Genomic DNA, 18,406 nt, shown 5'->3' with positions numbered 1-18,406 from the left:
GCAGTTCCTCTGTCCTTACGTGGAACAGTGGATTTCATTTGCCTCTTCACGGCCCATGGTGGACTCGGGTGTATGTGTATGTGCGCCTTCAAGACTGGCAGCTAAGACCTTTGGTGTCTTGGAACTATGAAGACAGTTCATAATATGAAAACTCTTTCTCCCCTCATGGTGCTGAAGGCATGGCCATGTGTTCAGTAACTTTTGGTGTCAGGTGGAGCCAGTGAGGCATGTCTGCCTTGAGTCTCTTGAGTCAACCACAACCAACTTGTGTCCCTCCTGAGGTTCTTTGGGTTTTCTTTATGTCTTAATGCTGAGACCAGGACATTTTCCTCCTTTAACTTCCCTCTCACCTCCCCTCCTCCTCCTGCTATTACTGCTCATCCACGCAATATATAATCAATATCGCCATTGCTGTCAAAATAGAAGATTTGGTAACTGAGCAATGCCAGGGCGGGGGTCGGGCGGGGAAGACACATGGGCTAATGCACTTTTGTGCTTGCAAAATGTTATAACGTGCATTAATTACATCTTCGTATTTATTGTTGGCAACACCGCCGGCTGGCTGACACACCCACTGGACTCCGCTTCTACCTCGCTCGTCTTTTCCTACCGCTCCTATACTATTAAGTGTGCTCACTCAGGTTCATTGTTATAGTCCATCAGTTAAGCTGTCCAAAAGAGGGCAATTGGGCAGTGACAAGACAAGCTCACATGTAATGTGAAAGAAATGAATGTGGTGATGCATGAAGTGTAATCTCTGCAGTAACATATCAGAGACACCGGTAGGTAATTCACTAGTCATGGCATTGATTGATATGCTTAGCAGTCGGCTCTAACGCTTTAGCCCCCGCAACATTAAGAAGATGCATATTTATAGTCTAAGGGGGTGTCTTTATGTGTGCCCAAAATGCATAAACGCAAATATAAACATTTCTCCTAGTGAAGTGAACCACCCGTGTCATAGCCATCTCTCTTGGAATCAAAAGGCTGGTTTTGTGTCCCCTAACCCCTTGCCCAAAGTGGCTGGAGAATTCAGTCATGTTGGACTACAACACAGTTTTTTTTTTTTTTTTTTTTATCAGAGAGATGATGACTTAAAACTGATGTCATTATGAGGTTTAAATCAACTTTCTGCTTGCTTGAACATGGTCACCTGGGTATGGAGGTACAAGGACAAAAAAAGGTTGATCACCTCTGTTTGTCTTAGAGCCAGTGATACCTGGGATTGTAAAATTGAGTTCCGTGAACGGTAATCTGTCAACTGTCCCCGCAACATACATTTTTTAAACCTGTGTCTGCACTTCTTTTATAATGAAGGGGCCAGTTGTCCTGGAAAAAGACATGTAGGCAGGCACAGGGTCTGTGTGTTGAAAATGCTAGTAACGCTCACTTCAGGATGTACTCACCATGATTCTTTTACAGCCCTGCACGGTCTTGGCTAAGTTGCCTTAAACGTGCATGTAAATATCACAGTATTGGAACAGACAGAGTAATATTTTGAAGACTCTTTTTTTTCCCCTGGAGGTTTTAGGTTATGAAACGAAAGGACCTTTTTTTTTTTTTTTTTGTAAAATGTTTTTAGGGCTGTTGGAGGGCCTTCTCCCTGTTTTGTATTATTAGCATGTCTATTTTTCCCCTGATGGCTTTAATGATATCATCTTCCTTAGCACCTGTAATTCCATAAAGAAATATACTTTTAATATCATTCTGAGTTTTTAATTTTTTTAAATATAAACTACTGTTGGAAGAAAATTGCATGTCTGCTGATGTACCTGTTAATGGATTTGTTTAACTTGGGACTATTATTCCTACCTACCATTTTGGAAAAAATGCATGCTTTCTGGACATTTGATGTCCCCTTAGTCTGATGAGTGACTAGCTTACCTTTTATCTGTCTTAATTCTATCGTGAGATCTCGGTTGTCAAATAACAGCATCCTTTGGTAGATACTATTCACTGAAATAACAGTTTAACATCACTAACAAGGTGTAACATTGATGGAAGAGACCGATTTGACTGCCTTTCTGTGAGTCTTATGCGAGTGTTCTTCACCGTAATTATCACATTGAAATTTGACCCAGAAGGATACCTCGTTGTCAGTCAGTGAGTTACTATTTTATTTACCATTTCTCCCTGTGGACGAAGAAACTGATTTGCTAGCCCATTGGACTAGAAGGAGAGGAGAGAGACATTAATGTGCATTGTGGGCCTAATAAGTATAACAGGGCATTTCTCTTTGTCTTTATTTGCTGGATAAACAGCTTAGTTTTGAAACAGCTTCCAAGTGCTGCTTCTATCAGAGGGAAAGTGTTAACACAGTGGTTAGAAGCCCACCTCCTATGCACCTTGATCCAGAAATCAATTAGTTTGAATTGAAAAACTAGGCGGCTTGTTCTTTTTGTGTGTATTTACTCCCCAGAAAGTAAAACTGGATGTTGACTTGTAGGGCTTTATGTCAGTGTGCCATCATCCACAGACAAGCCTATTCACTATTGTTTCAATTGAATAAACAGTGATCCGAGGGTCAGCCATCTTCCCAGGTAATTGCTGGTGTGCAGACATCAGTGGCGGCCTGTTAGCTACCAACCCACCCTGCACATCACCTCACTAGGTGTTGGAAAAAAATAGCTGAGATGCAGCAGAACTGGACACAGGATTGTGTGGTGACCTTTCCCTTTGTTTAATTTGCCTCCGAGGTTTAATTTCAGGGGACAAGTAATAATTGAATATGCCTAATAACTAAATGCTCATTTGGGACAAAATCCATCAAAATATAATTGGCATTTGATTTTTATGAAGGAAGAAGAAAACTGACTTGGCTGTCGACGCATTCGAAGAATATCTGACCACTTAATGTATCATTTGAGGCCTCTTTTATAATATATATTAATTGCAGAGACTCAAGCGTTTGAACATTTTCTTGGAGAACCGTTAGGAGAGACCAACTGTTTTTGTTAACGCTCCTCTCAGAAAGGCGGGGAAGGTTATTGGTCTGCTGTGCAATAATTTACTCCTCTTTGATATGCAAACGATCCACGGTGAATATAAAAAAATCCTATCAGACTCATTTCACAGTTCTTAACCACTCGGATTCTCTGGAGTCCATCGCCTCATTAGACCAGTGCTCTCCAATGCTAGCATAATTAAAATCTTTAACAGTTTAGCAAAGTAAAGATGTTTGGCTGATCACGTTGAGATGATTATCTATCCATTGTATTCTAAATGACAAAAATAAATTAAATTTAGACCTTGGCATTTTTTATTATGTGTTTCAAATGAATATAATGCACACAGCCTTCTTTTTAAATTCAGTACCTTAGGTTTGGTCAGAAACGTGCCTGTTTCAGTTCCTGCTATATAGTTAGAAAATGGCAGGCTTGCTAGGAGAGCTCGGTTCCAGTTCATTGAGACAATGAACTGAGATCCAGACGTCCAGTTCTAATGTGCATTGCCTTGTGATGTCAGGGGTGGTGATTTCTTCCAAGTTGTCCTCCTAGGTGGTGGTTGTCAGTTGCCATTCAGACTATGTTTCTTCTGTGCGTGTATGCACTGGAATATGCCTTGAGGTCAGATTTGGAAATCCTGGGCTGTAGAGGCATGCTGCCAGCATAAAGGCTTCGTGCCCACAATAGTGAGATTGACATACTGATTGAATCTCTTCTTGGGAGGAAAAAAACAAGGTGACTCTTCCTGCCCAAGACTCACGTCCATTGTGACCCCCTTAAAGAGCAAGAGAACTTTACTGCTCCAAGTTTCTTTCATGTTTTCATTTCATTCTGCAATGGTTCATTAGCATGGATCTAAGAAATGACAGTAATAATAGTGTTACTTGTATAAAAAGTTATACAGTTTTTCAGTAGACACATCCATCAATTAAGCATGTGGTACAAGAAACCAAAATTAATGAGGAAGATAGGTGTGTTAATGAAATAATCATAGTATAATCAATTTGACTGTTAAAAGTTGAAAAGCATTTCAGGAAGACGATATGAATTCATAATTTATGTCTAAAAGTGATTAATAAAAACTATATTTAATAACAAAGCTATTTGTCATCATTTAAGACTTAAGCACAAAAATTATTCATTTTGTGGTTCATGTTGTCATAATAGTAGAGTTGAACAAATTTATTTTGAGCCCTTCTTTGTGTCTAAAAATACAGTAACATCTATCTACATTTTTTTTAACCCCAGCGGTCTAGAAACAACAGTTTGGATGGAGGCATACAGTCTTTGCGAAAAATAGCTGTGTTCTGAATCCTTTTCATGGGATTCTTTTATGTGTGATGAGGGCACTTCAGGTGGAGGACCCATTCCTTCCTACCGTATTTGCCTTAGTTGAGAGGGAAGGAAAAAAAACTGCATGCACCAAAAAACCCCTAACACTAGGCTTTGTTTACTGACTCTTTGATTTAATTACTGTTTGAAGAGGACGGAATTAGCTGTTAATTGATTTAATTATCCAATTTGTTTGTTTCAGGCATGATTCCAACAGAACTGCAGCAGCTCTGGAAAGAAGTGACAAGTGCTCATACGACAGAAGAAACCACGGGCAACAATCACAGCAGTTTGGATCTGACCACGACATGTGTCTCTTCCTCTGCACCTTCCAAGACCTCCTTAATAATGAACCCACATGCCTCTACCAATGGACAGCTGTCAGTCCACACTCCCAAAAGGGAAAGGTAGGAACGCAAATCTGAGATGTGTCCGAAGCTGGCTGTAAGGCGGAGGGGTGGGTGGCCTCTCCTCGCCGTATCTATCTCGGTGATCCCTAATTGGATCCATGTGACTGGAGTGTGCGTATAATTACTTAAGAATGTATTCAGTGTGGTGTGGGTGTGAAGCATCTAATTATTGTCACCTTTTCAACGTGGAATTAGCACTTACATAGATGGAACCTGAGCTTAGGAACCCAGGCAGTCTTTCGATCTCTCTTTTGGATGAGGTGGGCTTCCAGGCCTCCTCTTTCTGCCATGTGTCCACTGCATACAAGGTGCTTTCCTTGTCTTCACGTGCTTTCTAAGGAAATAGCAGTGTCTACTGTAGGCTGTGTTGAATTACAGTTTGAGCAAAGATAAAATGTACACTACTCTGCAGTTCCCTCCCTGAAGGCGGGGGGCCCATCTGTTTCACCGTTGTGTCCCCAAAGCGTTCAGGTTTTTTTTTTTTTTTTTTTTCTCAATAGACTGTCAGTGAAGGTTTGCAGGATGGACTGATGGAATGGGTCCACATATACGCACACACAGGCATACAGAACCACTTTATCCAGGTCATGGTCTATATGGTAGCATTGACTCAATTTCCGTATTCCTGTTTCGAAGTTAACACTTGATATTTTTAAATTGCCCTGAGCTTCACTTGGATGTTAGTTGAAGCTGAGGTATTTTGAGAGATCCAAAATACATCATGTGAACAGACAGTGCTAATAAAAGGAAGCTGTGAATCCATATTATTATACCTTAGCACCCAGAAACAATACTACTATTCAGTGCTTTTTCAAAATAGAAAATACATATATAAAACTTTTTTTTTTTGATGTATTTTTAACCTGTTTCCTATGTAGCTCGTATGCAGAGTGTCCACGCACAGAAGAAAAGAAACCCTAAAAGTCATAGGTGATAGCAAATGTCATTTCCATTCAGAAAAACCAAATTTTTTTTTTTATAAAGGGACCAAGTGAAAGATTTTTTAATTATCTTCTTCACTTAAGCAAGTACACATATAATCTCATATATTTCTTAAAATGTTGAACATGAAGCCCACTGATTTAATTAGATATATATCTTTATACCAGCAGTGCTTGATCCATTTAGAGCTTAGTAATCACAGAAAATAGTACCTGAATATTTATGTATGTGTTGGTGTGTGTGTATCATGTTCAAACCCAAACACCATGAGAGGTTTCTGGAGATGAAATTATATATGTTTTAGCCAAAGCTTGCAGCTGTCCTTCTGACATCACTTTGGAGTTTCTGTGGCAGACACAGCAGAACTAAAAGCTGCTTTTAACTTACTGGTTTAGAGGAGCTTGAAAAATAGAATGGTTGACAGTAAAAATTAGTTTGGAAACATTGGACCAAATGTGACTTTTTTTGTTTCCAGTGAGGATAGGTTTGTATGTCTGGAGACCAGTCTTAGCTCTCGCTGTATAAGGTCTTAGAATGCTTTGTAATTAAAAAAAAAAAACAAAACGCTAGACCTTAGATAGCTTTTAAAGAAAAGGTTCTAGGTTGTCGTCCTTTGCTCCACTTGCTTTTGGTGTCCTGAGGTTGATGCTGTCCATTTACAGCAACATCTTTATCCATAGGTAGCAAAGGGGGCCATACAGGGAAAAACGCCAGCTGATGCACTTGGAGCATTGATTGTAATCTCGTCGGCTGTTGTGGCGCCTGCACAGATGTCCTGGGACATAGAAGTTTCTCCCTGTTTAGATGCAGTGTGCTCAGTTTCATTCTAAAAGGTTATATACGTGGGGTCAGGTAGTAGATTAGCAAGGAGGCAAATAGAGAAGAATAGCCCTTTTCATGTCTTAAGGTGCATTTGAAAGTAAATGGATCTCAGAGACAGTCTAATTCCAGGAGAATAAGTTGGTTGGATTTCTCGTTTTATGGTCCTTATGTGTCTGCACAAAAGTTGGGCTTAATCTTCATTGTACTACCTGCCAGCATTAGAATAAGGATCAGGAAAGAATTCAGATTTCATTGAGCATTAATCTGGATGTAAAAACAGGCTGACTTCTCCAACTGTACATGCAAAGAAGAAGCAACTATGAAATTATATGCTACTACTTAATCTCTGGGACCTCTGAGTTTATATCATGTGGTAGGTTCCTAGAAATGGCTGGACTGGATCAAATTCTAATCACATTTTAACTGAAAGTGACAAATAAGAGAGATGAGCAGAGCACCTTAAGTTAAAGATAAGTCAAAAAGTTACAAACTTACAGAACTGATCACTACAAATTGAATTATTATTCAGCTTTGTGTATAAGGACTTAATAATGAGTATTTTATGGTTTTACCATCTGATGGTTTACTTTAAAATCCCATGGGGGATATTGCTATTTAAATAGTGGGAAATGGTTTTTTATAAAAGTTATCCCTCTCACAATTCATCTCCCTTACACAGTGAGTTGTCATTTGTCTCAGGAGTCCCTTTGAGAAGTTCATCCCTTACTCACCAGGAGCATTTGTGAAATGTATCTCATTTGAAGCTCTCCCTTGGTTTCTACATAATATTCCCCACCCCCAGTGCTGCTCCTGGAGCTGTGTCTTGGGGTACCGGCTTTAAGAATTCTTTCTGAAAGGAGTTGGGAGTACTCCGTGTGGAAATTCATAGGGCCCAAGGTAGCATTGTGAGAGTTGTGGTTTGCTTTTCAAAGTCGGGATTTCCATGCCATGTGGAAGGCTCCTCCCCCCGCCGCCTGCCCCCGTGCATCCTTCGGGCTCCCGTGAGCAGCCACCGCTGCAGCAGCTCTGGGGTTTGGTGAGCTGCAATCTGTTAAGGAGATAAATAATGTGCTTGGCACGACACTCCTACTCTCCTCTTTAATTTGTCTTACACAAGGAAAATTATAATTAAATCATTCAGGGTAAACCCTTGAGTGTAGAGAAGGGAAGAAAAAAAAACACACACACACTTTGGTAAAGATTGCCAGTAGAAACCCACTTCCCTGTTGTGCGGGGTAGAGACATGTATCAATATTCAGCATCATTAGGGGAGGAGCGGCCCATGTGATTTGTGAGGCGGATGCCAGCGCTCAAATCAAGGCTTGTTAAGATCCTGTCCCAGTGCGATCACGGACCTTCCGCATCATTAGAATTCAGCACAGGCACTGCACTCCGTGCTTTGATTTTCTTCCGAGAATTCAATAATGTTTATTGTGCTGATTATATATATATGAATTCATTGGTGCAGTAGACATACCTGTGTTGTCAGGCCTGAGAGAAGTGTGGTGGGGATGAAGTTCAGGCAGGATCTAAACAGCTGCAGAGCAAGGCAGGCACATCCTCTTACTGTCATTTCATTCCGCAGGACCAGGGCGTCCTGACTTCTTTGGTAAATAGACAAAACTTCGACCTGGGATACCTGTAAACACAAAGATATTATCTCGTTTTTCTCAACCGTCTGACTATCTCGCTTTAAGAAATTGCGAGTTTTGGTGTGGGTAAACAAAATCAACGCCATGCAAATGAAACATTTATTAAAATGCTAAATTTAGTAAAGCCCTTTGAGCTTCCTGGATCAAAGCAGCTATGTAAATACAAATAGCAATTACTACTTAAGTAATTGCCTGAATTAAAATTCTAAATATCACATTATATTATGATGCGCTAGGGAAGGGGAAGAAAACTCACGTTTAATCTTTTTTGTCCCTGTGCCAAGCAACTGGCTAAACTTGCCTTTGGAGTGACGTCTCATTTTAGCCACGTGACCACTGGGAAGCAGCAGGGTTTGTTATACCCATTTTCCAGATGAGGAAGTTGATTCATTAAGATTAAATAAGTGACCTAGGGTCATAGAACTGGTTAGTCTCATAGTTGAGACGCAGATTCAAGGCTCTCTTTTAGTTTGTAAAACTGGACTTAAGAGATTCCATTCAGCACAGAAGTGAATACTTAATTATGATAAGTTAAAGTCAGTGCTCCTAAAGGAAATTTTAAGTTGGATTTAAATTCACTTCAACAGTGTATTGGCTTACCTTCTGTGTGCACATCAGTATATTTAAAGGGAAATCCCAGAGTTTCCTGTGTAAGGTAGACAAGTAGTTCCTGGGCTTCTCTTAAAGGGAGGGCAGGTAGGGAGGATTTGCAAAATATAAATCATTTACAGTCTGAAACAGCACATAAAGAGCAAAAATGGACCCCATGCAGGATTTGCACACAGGCAAATGTAAAACAAGGCGCGCTCTTCTTTAACTGTATCCTGACTTTCCTTCCTGCCTTATAAATCTTGGGCTTCCTCATTGAACATCATCTGGTCTCTATTCTGCTTCAGCTGTCCTTCTGTAGTCCGTATCAGAGATGGCCCTTCTCTCTGATCCTTCCCAGCTTTTTGCTTTTAGTTCAACCACCATTAGTAGATGTTTTATAACTCAAATATGTCTCAGATGCATAGCCCTTCTAAATATTTGTTCCAGGGTTTCCTTAAACGTTGGGTGAAACGTTTCTTTAAACTCCTGAGAGATCCTGGGTTGTGCAGCCTCTTCTGTGATTGAAGCTGCTGTCACAGCCTCAGGTGACCCAGGTCGAGGAACCTCTCTCTTTCTGAGGCCTGACCTGCCTTCTGTCCTCAGGAGATACCTTCCTTTTCCTTCTCATTCATTGACACAGCCCCGTGTATTTCAGTTGCTCGCAGTTTCCACGCTTCTCAGCTGGCAGCCACCTTCAAATAGCCCCTGAAGGTTTTTGCTTGGCTCATGGACTTCCAGACACTTTCGCTTGATACAAAGTCTCTGTTTTCGATTTGTGGCCTTTTGACTTATTGCCGTGGATCTGACTATATAACAATAACATTTATGTTGACTGGCCCCTCTGTTTTCAAAAGGCAAGGAACTCTGAGTTGTAGACATGCCTGGTGTTTCGTTTCTCTTTTCTTTTTTTTAAACTAAATTCTCTGATGATGAATAAATAGTTGTGCTCTTGGTTTCCTCGCTAACATTCTAGAAGCTTGCTTTCAGAACTCTTCCGGTTACACAAGCCTTTAACTTTTTGCATATTTTCATATTCATATTTAGGGCCTCTGGAGCCAGACATTTAAACAGTAAGCTCTAGCTCCCATGACTCTGAATAGCTCTTCCTCATGTCGACTTTTTTTTTTTTTTAGTACTTTGAAAATCAAGTAATTTCTTTCATATTTCGTTTCATTTGAAGCACTTAAACAAACTAGTAGCTCCAGATCTTCCCTCCTCATTAGATTGTCTTGGTGAATCTGCAGTCAGATTGTCCCAAATTGTCTTCAGAAGTGTTAGGCTACTTTTTGCCCATGTGTCTTGAGGCATCTGATATTACAGAGGTCAGCGATTTATGACCTACCAGCCAAATCTGGCCAGCTGCTTATTTTGTAAATAAAGTTTTATTGGAACAGTGAGGCTTGTTCATTGATATGTAGTCCGTGGCTGTTTTCACACACTACAATGGCCGGCTTGAGTAGTCACAGCAAAAAGCATATGGCCCACCAAGAGTGAAATATTTACCATCTGGCCATTTACAGAAAAAGCTGGCCAACTCCAACATTACCCATTGAACCAGCGTTTCTCAGATTTCCCGATGATAACGTTACAGGTGTTTGTTAAAGCATACATCTTCCTAGGCCTGAAGATTTGGATTCCACTGGTGTGAGATGGGGTACGGGAGTTTCTTTGTCATACCTACCCTAAATTCTTAGGCTTCCCTGGTGGTGGTTCCTTGGTAAATAATCACCTGCCAATGTAGGAGATGCAGGGTTTGATTCCTGGGGCAGGAAGATCCCCTAGAGAAGGAAATGGCAACCCACTCCGGTATTCTTGCCTGGAGAATCCCACGGACAGAGGAGCCTGGTGGGCCACAGCCCATGGGTCACAAAAGAGTCAGACACAAGTAAGTGACTAAAGAACAGCAAACAACAACAAAAGCCCTAAATTCTTACTACTCAGAGGCTGTAGACCTGCAACTTTGGTATCATGTGGGAGCTCATTAGAAATGCAGGGTCTCAGGCCCTATCCTGGCCCTCCTGAGTCAGGGTCTGCATTTTCACCCAGTCCCAGGGTCAAATGCAGTCCTTGACATGCCCATTCAGGTTTGAGAAACAGCGTAGGTAGCATGCTCAGTTGACCTGGGTTTTGACACTGCTGGAAAGGACAGTTTTTCATCCAGATTTTGATGACTCTCCCAGACATCTTCAGTCCACTGAACGAGTGGCTTGCCATTCTTGTATGAGCCAAGAGAGTACAGATACTGCTACTGCTAGAAAGAATCAGAAACTAGCATATGATGGTGATGCTCAGGCAGCTGTCATTTATTGGGTATTACTTTGTGCCCGTCACAGTGCATAAAGGACTTGACAAAGGCTTTGATCTTGATTTTTCCCATTTTACCCTCACAATAGCCCTGTGGGTTACTGTCCTCTTGTACAGATGATGTTGTTGGGAATGTATAACTCGCATGAGTCACACAGCTAGTTAGGGACCAGGTAGGAACTGGAACTAGGGTGTCACCAAGTCTCAGGTCCTCCCAGTGGCAGCCACATTCTGGTGGTTCCCGGGTGGGCTGCTCATCAGAGCCACCTGAACTGCACCCCAGACTCTGGGTTACAGCCTCCGGGGGATACAGTTTGGGGATCAGGGTCAGGCCATAACCTTCCAAGATGGTAGCCTGGGACCAGCCTGTCTATTGGGCAGTAATTAGAGAGAAGTCCCCCATCTTTCTCTACAGCCCATTCTTCTCCCCTACCAAATCTTTTTGCACAGACGGAAGGCAGGGGTGACAAGGACACAGGTGACAAGCAGTGGAGACTGTAGAAAGCAGGCTGAGCATGTCCTGTCAGGTGTGGTAAGGGACGAGAAAGAGGCAAGGGTGCAGCTGTCTGCTGAGGCCTAAATTACAGGCACTGCTTTCTGCTCCAGAGCCAGCTCTTGGCAGCATCAGCCGTACCATGTCTGTCTGCCTGTTTAAGGCAAAACTGGCCCTGCTTATGTCCGAAAGAAGCTCCTGGGGACTTATTAACTTTTTTGTGCACCAAAGCACTGCTGGGTGTTTGGCGACCGTCACATTTAGAAGAACTGCGATCATTTTGTCTCTCTGCTTGAAACCAGTTGTTCCTGGGTTTTAGAAATAGAAGGAAAACTTTTCTTAGGGTGGTGTAGCCTGATGCTGTGTCATCTCCTGTCATTCCACACATTCAGGAAGGACAAGGAGAGAAAACCTTTAACATTGTGGCACATCCTGGGAGACTGGTTTATGGATTTTCTTAACTATTCACTTTGTGGGGTGATGAAAAGAAAAACACTCAGCCATTATTTTCAAATGGCTGTTGTGTCTTATCTCAATAAAATACCTTTTACCCTAACACACCATCATTAGAACCTTTTTTCTATTTATTGTGTTTAAATGATACATACTTTCCCATAAAATGACATCATGGGTCTGGAGAGTCAGGTTTGTTTTATAAGTTTCTCTGAGATTCAGTTGATTTTTAATTTTTTTTTTCCTTTGGGCGATGGCATAATATGAATCTCAACCGTGGGCAGTTTCTGTCCAACATGCCAGGTTTCTCACACAAAATCAATTTTGAACCCCTGTTTTCTCTCACTGTGGAAGTTAGTCATTGTTTTCTGATGAGCTGTTCTTGCTGATAAGAGGTTTTTTTCACCTGGTGCCTTGGTTGGCTCTCAGTTGTTTCATAGTTGCTTGCACTTGTGTGGAAGCACCTGACATGCATTAGCTTTCTTAGCATTCACTTCACACCAGGGGTGCAAAGGGAACCGTCCAGCAGGAAGGGGTGCGGACTCGCCTTCGGGTGGCTCTGATGCATAGCCTGTTGCACTAGGTTTGTCTTTTTACCTGTAAAAACGGCTGGTTGAAATGCACTCTTTACCACTTGGATTAAATGAATAGAAACTTTTCTTTGGTGCATATGGATCCATCTGCAAGTAGAAAGGGAGACCAAGGGTCGACAGAAGACCATGTGGCTTGGAAAACTCCTAGTGGGGGTTCTTGCTTAAATGACAACCAAGAGTCCAGTGTTTTGTTTTTTTCTGTTTGTTTTGGTTTGCATTTTGTAACTTAAAGATTTTGTTTGTGTGTGTGTGTGTGTGTGACGTGGACCATTTTTTAAGTCTGTATTGCATTTGTTACAATATTGCTTCTGTTTTATGTTTTGATTTTTTGGCTGCAAGACATGTGGGATCTTAGCTTCCCAACCAGGGATAGAATGTGCACACCCTGCCTTGGAGGGTGAAGTCTTAACCCCTGGCCCACCAGGGAGATTTTTAAGCCAGCTGGTGTTGGGGCCCAGTGAGCAAGAATCTGTGAAGGAGACTTGAAAGCAAGGCTCGCCCTTTTTCAAGGTTCACCAAGACGCTGCTTTGCGCCAGGGCCACCTGGCAGCCTGGCGCTCAGCTCTTTCCAGGGAGGCAGTGCTGTGTGGCCTGGCCGGCTGGGCGATGCAAATGAGCAGGTCGGGCATGTCGAGCTGTCCCCACTTTCTTTATCCCACCCCCACCCCGCTCTGTGATCAGTCAGGGCCTAAGTATATTATAAAGTATATTCTCCTCATTAAAACAATAGTGGAAGCTCACAAAGGGAAACTGTTAATATGTGTTCCAGCTTGTCATTTCTGCCTGTGTGAATAAAGCAGATAACCGTTCCTCTGGGAAACTATTTCGGGAATTGAGCAACAGATACGCTAGCCAGAGAATTCTCCTAACTGTAATTTTCCTTTTTCTGTGTACTCAAAAATAACATCCTGCTGGGCTCCTCTGTGCCTCTGCACAGACACAGCACAATTGCCGCAGCCCAGGTGGTGGTAATACGGGACAGTCCCCCGGGCACGTGCCGCCCAGAGTTGTACAGCTTGTTCAGTGTCTTCGTCCATATGGCGGTGTGTCCCATTCACAGAAAGACACAGGGCTGTGACTGGTAGGTCCCGTGGTCAATGTAGTGTGAAGAGAAGCCCTCAGCTCATAGTGGCCTCTGTGGTACAGTTTGTTTAATGGCAAATCTGTGTTCTCAAGTGCACACACCACACACACTCACACTCAGCCAAGAAATTCCAGAACAGCCCTTCCTTGCCGATTACCTCCTCACTTAACCTTCCTCCTCTTATTTTTTAGAAGCAAATGGTTAACCCAGAGGGCATAATTCAGGTGCATGAAACATACCTGTTTCATAAAATGTCGTGCACATACATTCCTTTATAGGTGGTTGTTCGTGGGTGAACTCAATTTGAGGATAGCATGCTTGTCCTAGACTTGGTCTGTAAACTCTGCAGCTTTCTTCTTCTCTCTTTTTGCATTTTCATTTGTGAGAACTTACTTTTATTGTACCGTTTGGGTTGTTGGACTAATGGCTTTGGTTCTTATGGTCTCAAAAAAAGGAAAGGGAAAAGGAAAAGCTAATCATTATCAGTCTTAGAAATCTGAGAATAAAACATTCCCCAGAGGTGTCAGAACTGAAAAGGGGGAGCCGAGAAAACAGAAATTTCCCAGTGAAGAAGGTGAAAAATAGTCACATTTTAAAAAGCACTTTGGAAAATTTACCCGAAGGCAAAAGCTTCTCCATTTATATACCCAAATTTTGTTCCGCTTTTGTGTAACTATTTGTATTCTTGTTTGGTAAACAAACAGACTTCATAGCAACTGTAGCTGATGATATTTATACTACCTGTAAGACTTCCCTAAACAAATAGACATAGTTTTATGACCTTCAAATTTTATTCCTTTTATAGTCTTCAAGGAAATCAGTCTAAGGGCAAGTTAATATTTCTTTCCTTTCTTTTTTCTTTTCTCTTTCTTCTCTTTTTTAAATTTGTCACTCTCTATCTTTGAAGGATCTGCTCTGTGTGTGTATTTTACAGCTTGGCTGTGAATGTTGAGTTTGAAGGTATATTATGGCAAAAGGAAAGAGAAATCTAAAGTGTTTGTGTAAATGATGTGGTATTTGCTTTCAAGAGGGGCCATTTTAATCCTCTGGTGGAATTTCTGGTTATACATCCAAAAGGCTAAAAAACTCCAGTGCCGTGATTACTTATAGATCTTCGAATTGGACAGGCATCTCTAGTTATGTCTCTCCTTTTTATATCTAAAATATTGATGGAAACATTCTGGTATATATGAGCCCCTATATCCAACTTACATTTTTCCATATGAGTCATATTTAAGACAAGAACAAGATGTCTCCGTGTTAAAGATCAGTGTGAGAAATAAATGGCAGTTTACTTTAATTAGAAAAAAAAATTGACACCAAGAGCTGGAATAATCCAGTAGTGTTTGAATAAATTAGAGGATTGTACAGGGAGAAATAAAAAGAAACTTAACAAGGATAAATGGGGAAGTTTTGTCCAAAGTTCAACCAAAAAAGCGTGCCTTTGCAGGACAGAAGTCACCAGACAGTACTGAGGCGGATCCGTTTGTTCTGCAAAACTTCACACAAGCTCTGACCCAAGTGTCCTTGGCTTTGAGAGGTAAAACCTGACCTTGACAGTCTGACCTGATGGAGCTGGCATTGCAGGAGAAGAGAAGTAGAACAGACACATAATCGTGCAATGAAAAGACAGAATTAAGTTCCAGGGGAAAAAATGAAGCTGCAAAGGAGTAAGAGTGGGGCTAAGGTCACTGTTTGAATACATGGGTCTGGCGAAGTCTCTCTAAGGAAATAACCCTTGATCAGACAGGGACAAGCCCTCTAGGCAGAGGACACAGCAAAAGCAAAGCTCCTGAGGCAGGAGCAGCAAGAGAACATGCTTTGCTGGACTGTGGCTCTTACCTCGATCAGTGCGGGAGCAGCTTTGTTGTTCAGTGATTGGGAGTGTGGACTCTGAAACCAGATGGCCTGCATTCCAGGACAGGCAGTCTACTCCATGTACTTCATCGTGATGTGCCTCGATGTGCCCGCTGCAAAATAGGTACACTACCTTACCTGGCCTTGTCGATGAAATGCGTTTGTGCGCATTTTAGTCTCTGGCGCATAGGCAGTCCTCCATGAACATTAAGTGTTTTTAATGATTTAATTAATTAAAGACTAATGAATATGGTTGTTTTTTAAGGCCATTTGTTTGTTCAAGCCACCTTTATTGAGCTTTTATTTACTAATTGTAGGTTCTGGAAATTAAGAGAAGACTTGAACATACTTCTTTCCCTTAAGGAGCTCACAGCCTAGAGAGAGAAAGGCAGAGACAGACATTTGCCAACACAGCATAATAAATGCAATGATACAAATATAGGCAAACTGAGATAGAGTGTATGGCTAGTTAAACGTGAGTGCTGGTGGTAGATTGTTGTGGCTATATTCCATCCCCACGTTTGCATCAGGTGAACTTTTTGGGTGCAGGGAACTCTAGGATGTTTCCGTATCCCTTGCCAGTTGCCACGACTCAATCACCTAGCACAGTCAGGCTGGCACGGCGTCATTGCTGAGCCTGAATGTTCAGAATATAGTGAATTTATGAAACGTTGACGATCAGGAACCCATTAGTAGTTGTTGCTACGTGTTGGCCATAGATACTATAGGAGTAACAGGTTAGCCTTTGTTGATACTTACGGTGTTCCAGACAAGACAGAAAATTTGAATTTCTGGTCAGAGTGATTCTCAGTCATTAGCTTGCATCAGAATCATCTGGAGGACTGGCTGAACTGCAGAATGCTGAACCCTAGTCCTGCTGTTTCTGATTCAGTACTGGGAGTGGGGCCTTAGAATTTGCATCTCTGACAAGTTCCCAAGAACCATACTTAGGGAAACACTGCCATAGAACATGCCAACTGCTGTTCTGATGCCATGGCATTCTTGCCTTCTGCAAATCTTAAGTGACAGAGGAGGGAGCTTGGTAACTATTATTCACTATTGAAGACAGTCTGGGTCCAAGTGCCAAGACTTAACATTTCAAAGAGAAAAAATTCTAAAGACTTTGACCCAATATAAACTATTTTATGGAGCAAATTTATTTTTAAAAATTACTAATGTTGGTCTTTAAATCACTTGTAAGTACTCTGGGTTTGTCTTTCTAAACTTTATTCATTTTATGCCTGAAATTGCTTTTTGAGCTTTAGTTTTGCTTACCCTGTTCCTTTTAGCATTGAGCTCCTATTGATACTCTTAAGTCCCAGATCAAGTATTACAGAATTGTATGTTCCAGTCATCTGTTCAGTTCTCTCTCTTGCTCCTCAGCTGGGGGATTGGGCAGACCTTTTCTAGAGAGATTGAGAGCTTAGTTATAGTCTACACCAATCGACTCCAAATGTGTCTGATCAGTCACCCCATCAATATTAAAACTTTTGAGTGTGCACTTCTACTAAAAAAGTAAAAGTGTTAGTCAGTCATGTCTGACTCTTTGAGACCCTGTTGACTATAGCCCACGAGGATCATCTGTCCATGGAATTCTCCAGGCAAGATTACTGAAGTGGGTAGCCATTCTCCAGGGGATCTTCCCAACCCAGGGATCAAACCGAGGTCTCCCGCATTGCCTGCAGATTCTTTACCTTCTGAGCATATTAAAGATACTTTTAATCAATTGCATGCCTAACATAGTACCTATAGTATAAAAATTTTAAAGTATGAGAAATATATACACACATGCATACAATTATCTATTCATACAAAAGTTCTAATATCATCTTAACGCATGATACAGAAATGGTAATATAATCTTAGCCCCCTCCCATGACTCTTCTTAGGAATCTAAGTTTATAGACTGTGATCTAAGAACTCAACATGATGCTTAGACACAAAGTAAGTGTTTCATAGAACATGCTGAGGAACTTCCCTGGTGGTCTGGGGAAGCGATAAAGACAGTGAGTGCTTCCACTGAAGCGACTTAGCAGCAGCAGCTTCCACTGCAAGCGGTGAAGGTTCCATCTCTAGTTGGGGAACTGAGATCCTACGTGCTGCGTGGCTCAGCCAAAAAAAACAACAACAAAAACATACTGAATTAAGAGCAATGAAGAGTTTAATCCAGTGACCATTAATGAAGCATCTTATACTACTGAGAAATAAAAGGAATGCTGTAAAGTAGGAAGTGATTCTTGGAGAACATAAAATGCAGTGCCTAATGGCTTTTAGCCATTTTATTTCTCCAGCTCCCTTTCTCATTGAATCACCTCTGCTTTCTCATCTAACCCTCAGATACTTCAGTTACATGACTCCTCTGATTCTGGAATATGCTTGTGCTGACTTCCACAGCGTGTCAGGGGCAGGGATTAAATGAGAAGAATTAGGATTGGAACTTTTATTTATGTTCTTTGGCTTTCTGGGTCTCCTTGTTTCCTCTAACATATGCACAAGGTTCCACACAGACCTTGTGACTCACCAGTGCAAACACTTGCACGGACATAATGCGCATGCCTGCCTAATGGTGTTAATATCTTTTGGATTAGTGGTCCCTATGTCTGTATTGACACAGTTGCTCACAGCCCCTCTTTGGAAAGCATTCTGTTTTCTTAACGAGATCCCAGTGTTAATACTGCCAGTGGGAAACTCTCACTTACAACCTTGGGATAACGGTTGCCCTTATGGGTGTCAGAAGCAAAAGCTGGACCTCTGCCTCTTCTTGTCCTTTTCCTTTATTTATCCCTTCACTCGTCACCACGCAAACACAGGCATTCAGCCTTTGTCACCACCCGCCCTGTGTTTGTGATTGATCGGAACACGCCGGCCCAGTCTCTGATACTCAGGCTCTCCTCCTCTGCTCTTTTGTCTTGCTATGCCCTTGCTTCT

General features: G+C 41.6%; 1 protein-coding gene across 13 annotated transcripts in view; it reads left to right on the top strand.

Annotated features, from left to right (window-relative positions):
• FOXP1 (forkhead box P1) overlaps positions 1–18,406 on the top strand; it is a 627,798-nt gene that overhangs the window by 539,936 nt on the left and 69,456 nt on the right. For all 13 annotated transcript variants that reach the window (XM_027523924.1, XM_027523929.1, XM_027523928.1 and 10 more), the window contains one exon: positions 4,480–4,684. In XM_027523924.1, the coding sequence (XP_027379725.1) occupies positions 4,480–4,684 (205 nt within the window). The remainder of the gene's footprint in view (positions 1–4,479; positions 4,685–18,406) is intronic.

The sequence above is a fragment of the Bos indicus x Bos taurus genome, chromosome 22, assembly GCF_003369695.1.
Source record: "Bos indicus x Bos taurus breed Angus x Brahman F1 hybrid chromosome 22, Bos_hybrid_MaternalHap_v2.0, whole genome shotgun sequence".
Lineage (NCBI taxonomy): Eukaryota > Metazoa > Chordata > Mammalia > Artiodactyla > Bovidae > Bos > Bos indicus x Bos taurus.
This window is presented reverse-complemented; position numbering and strand designations above follow the sequence as displayed.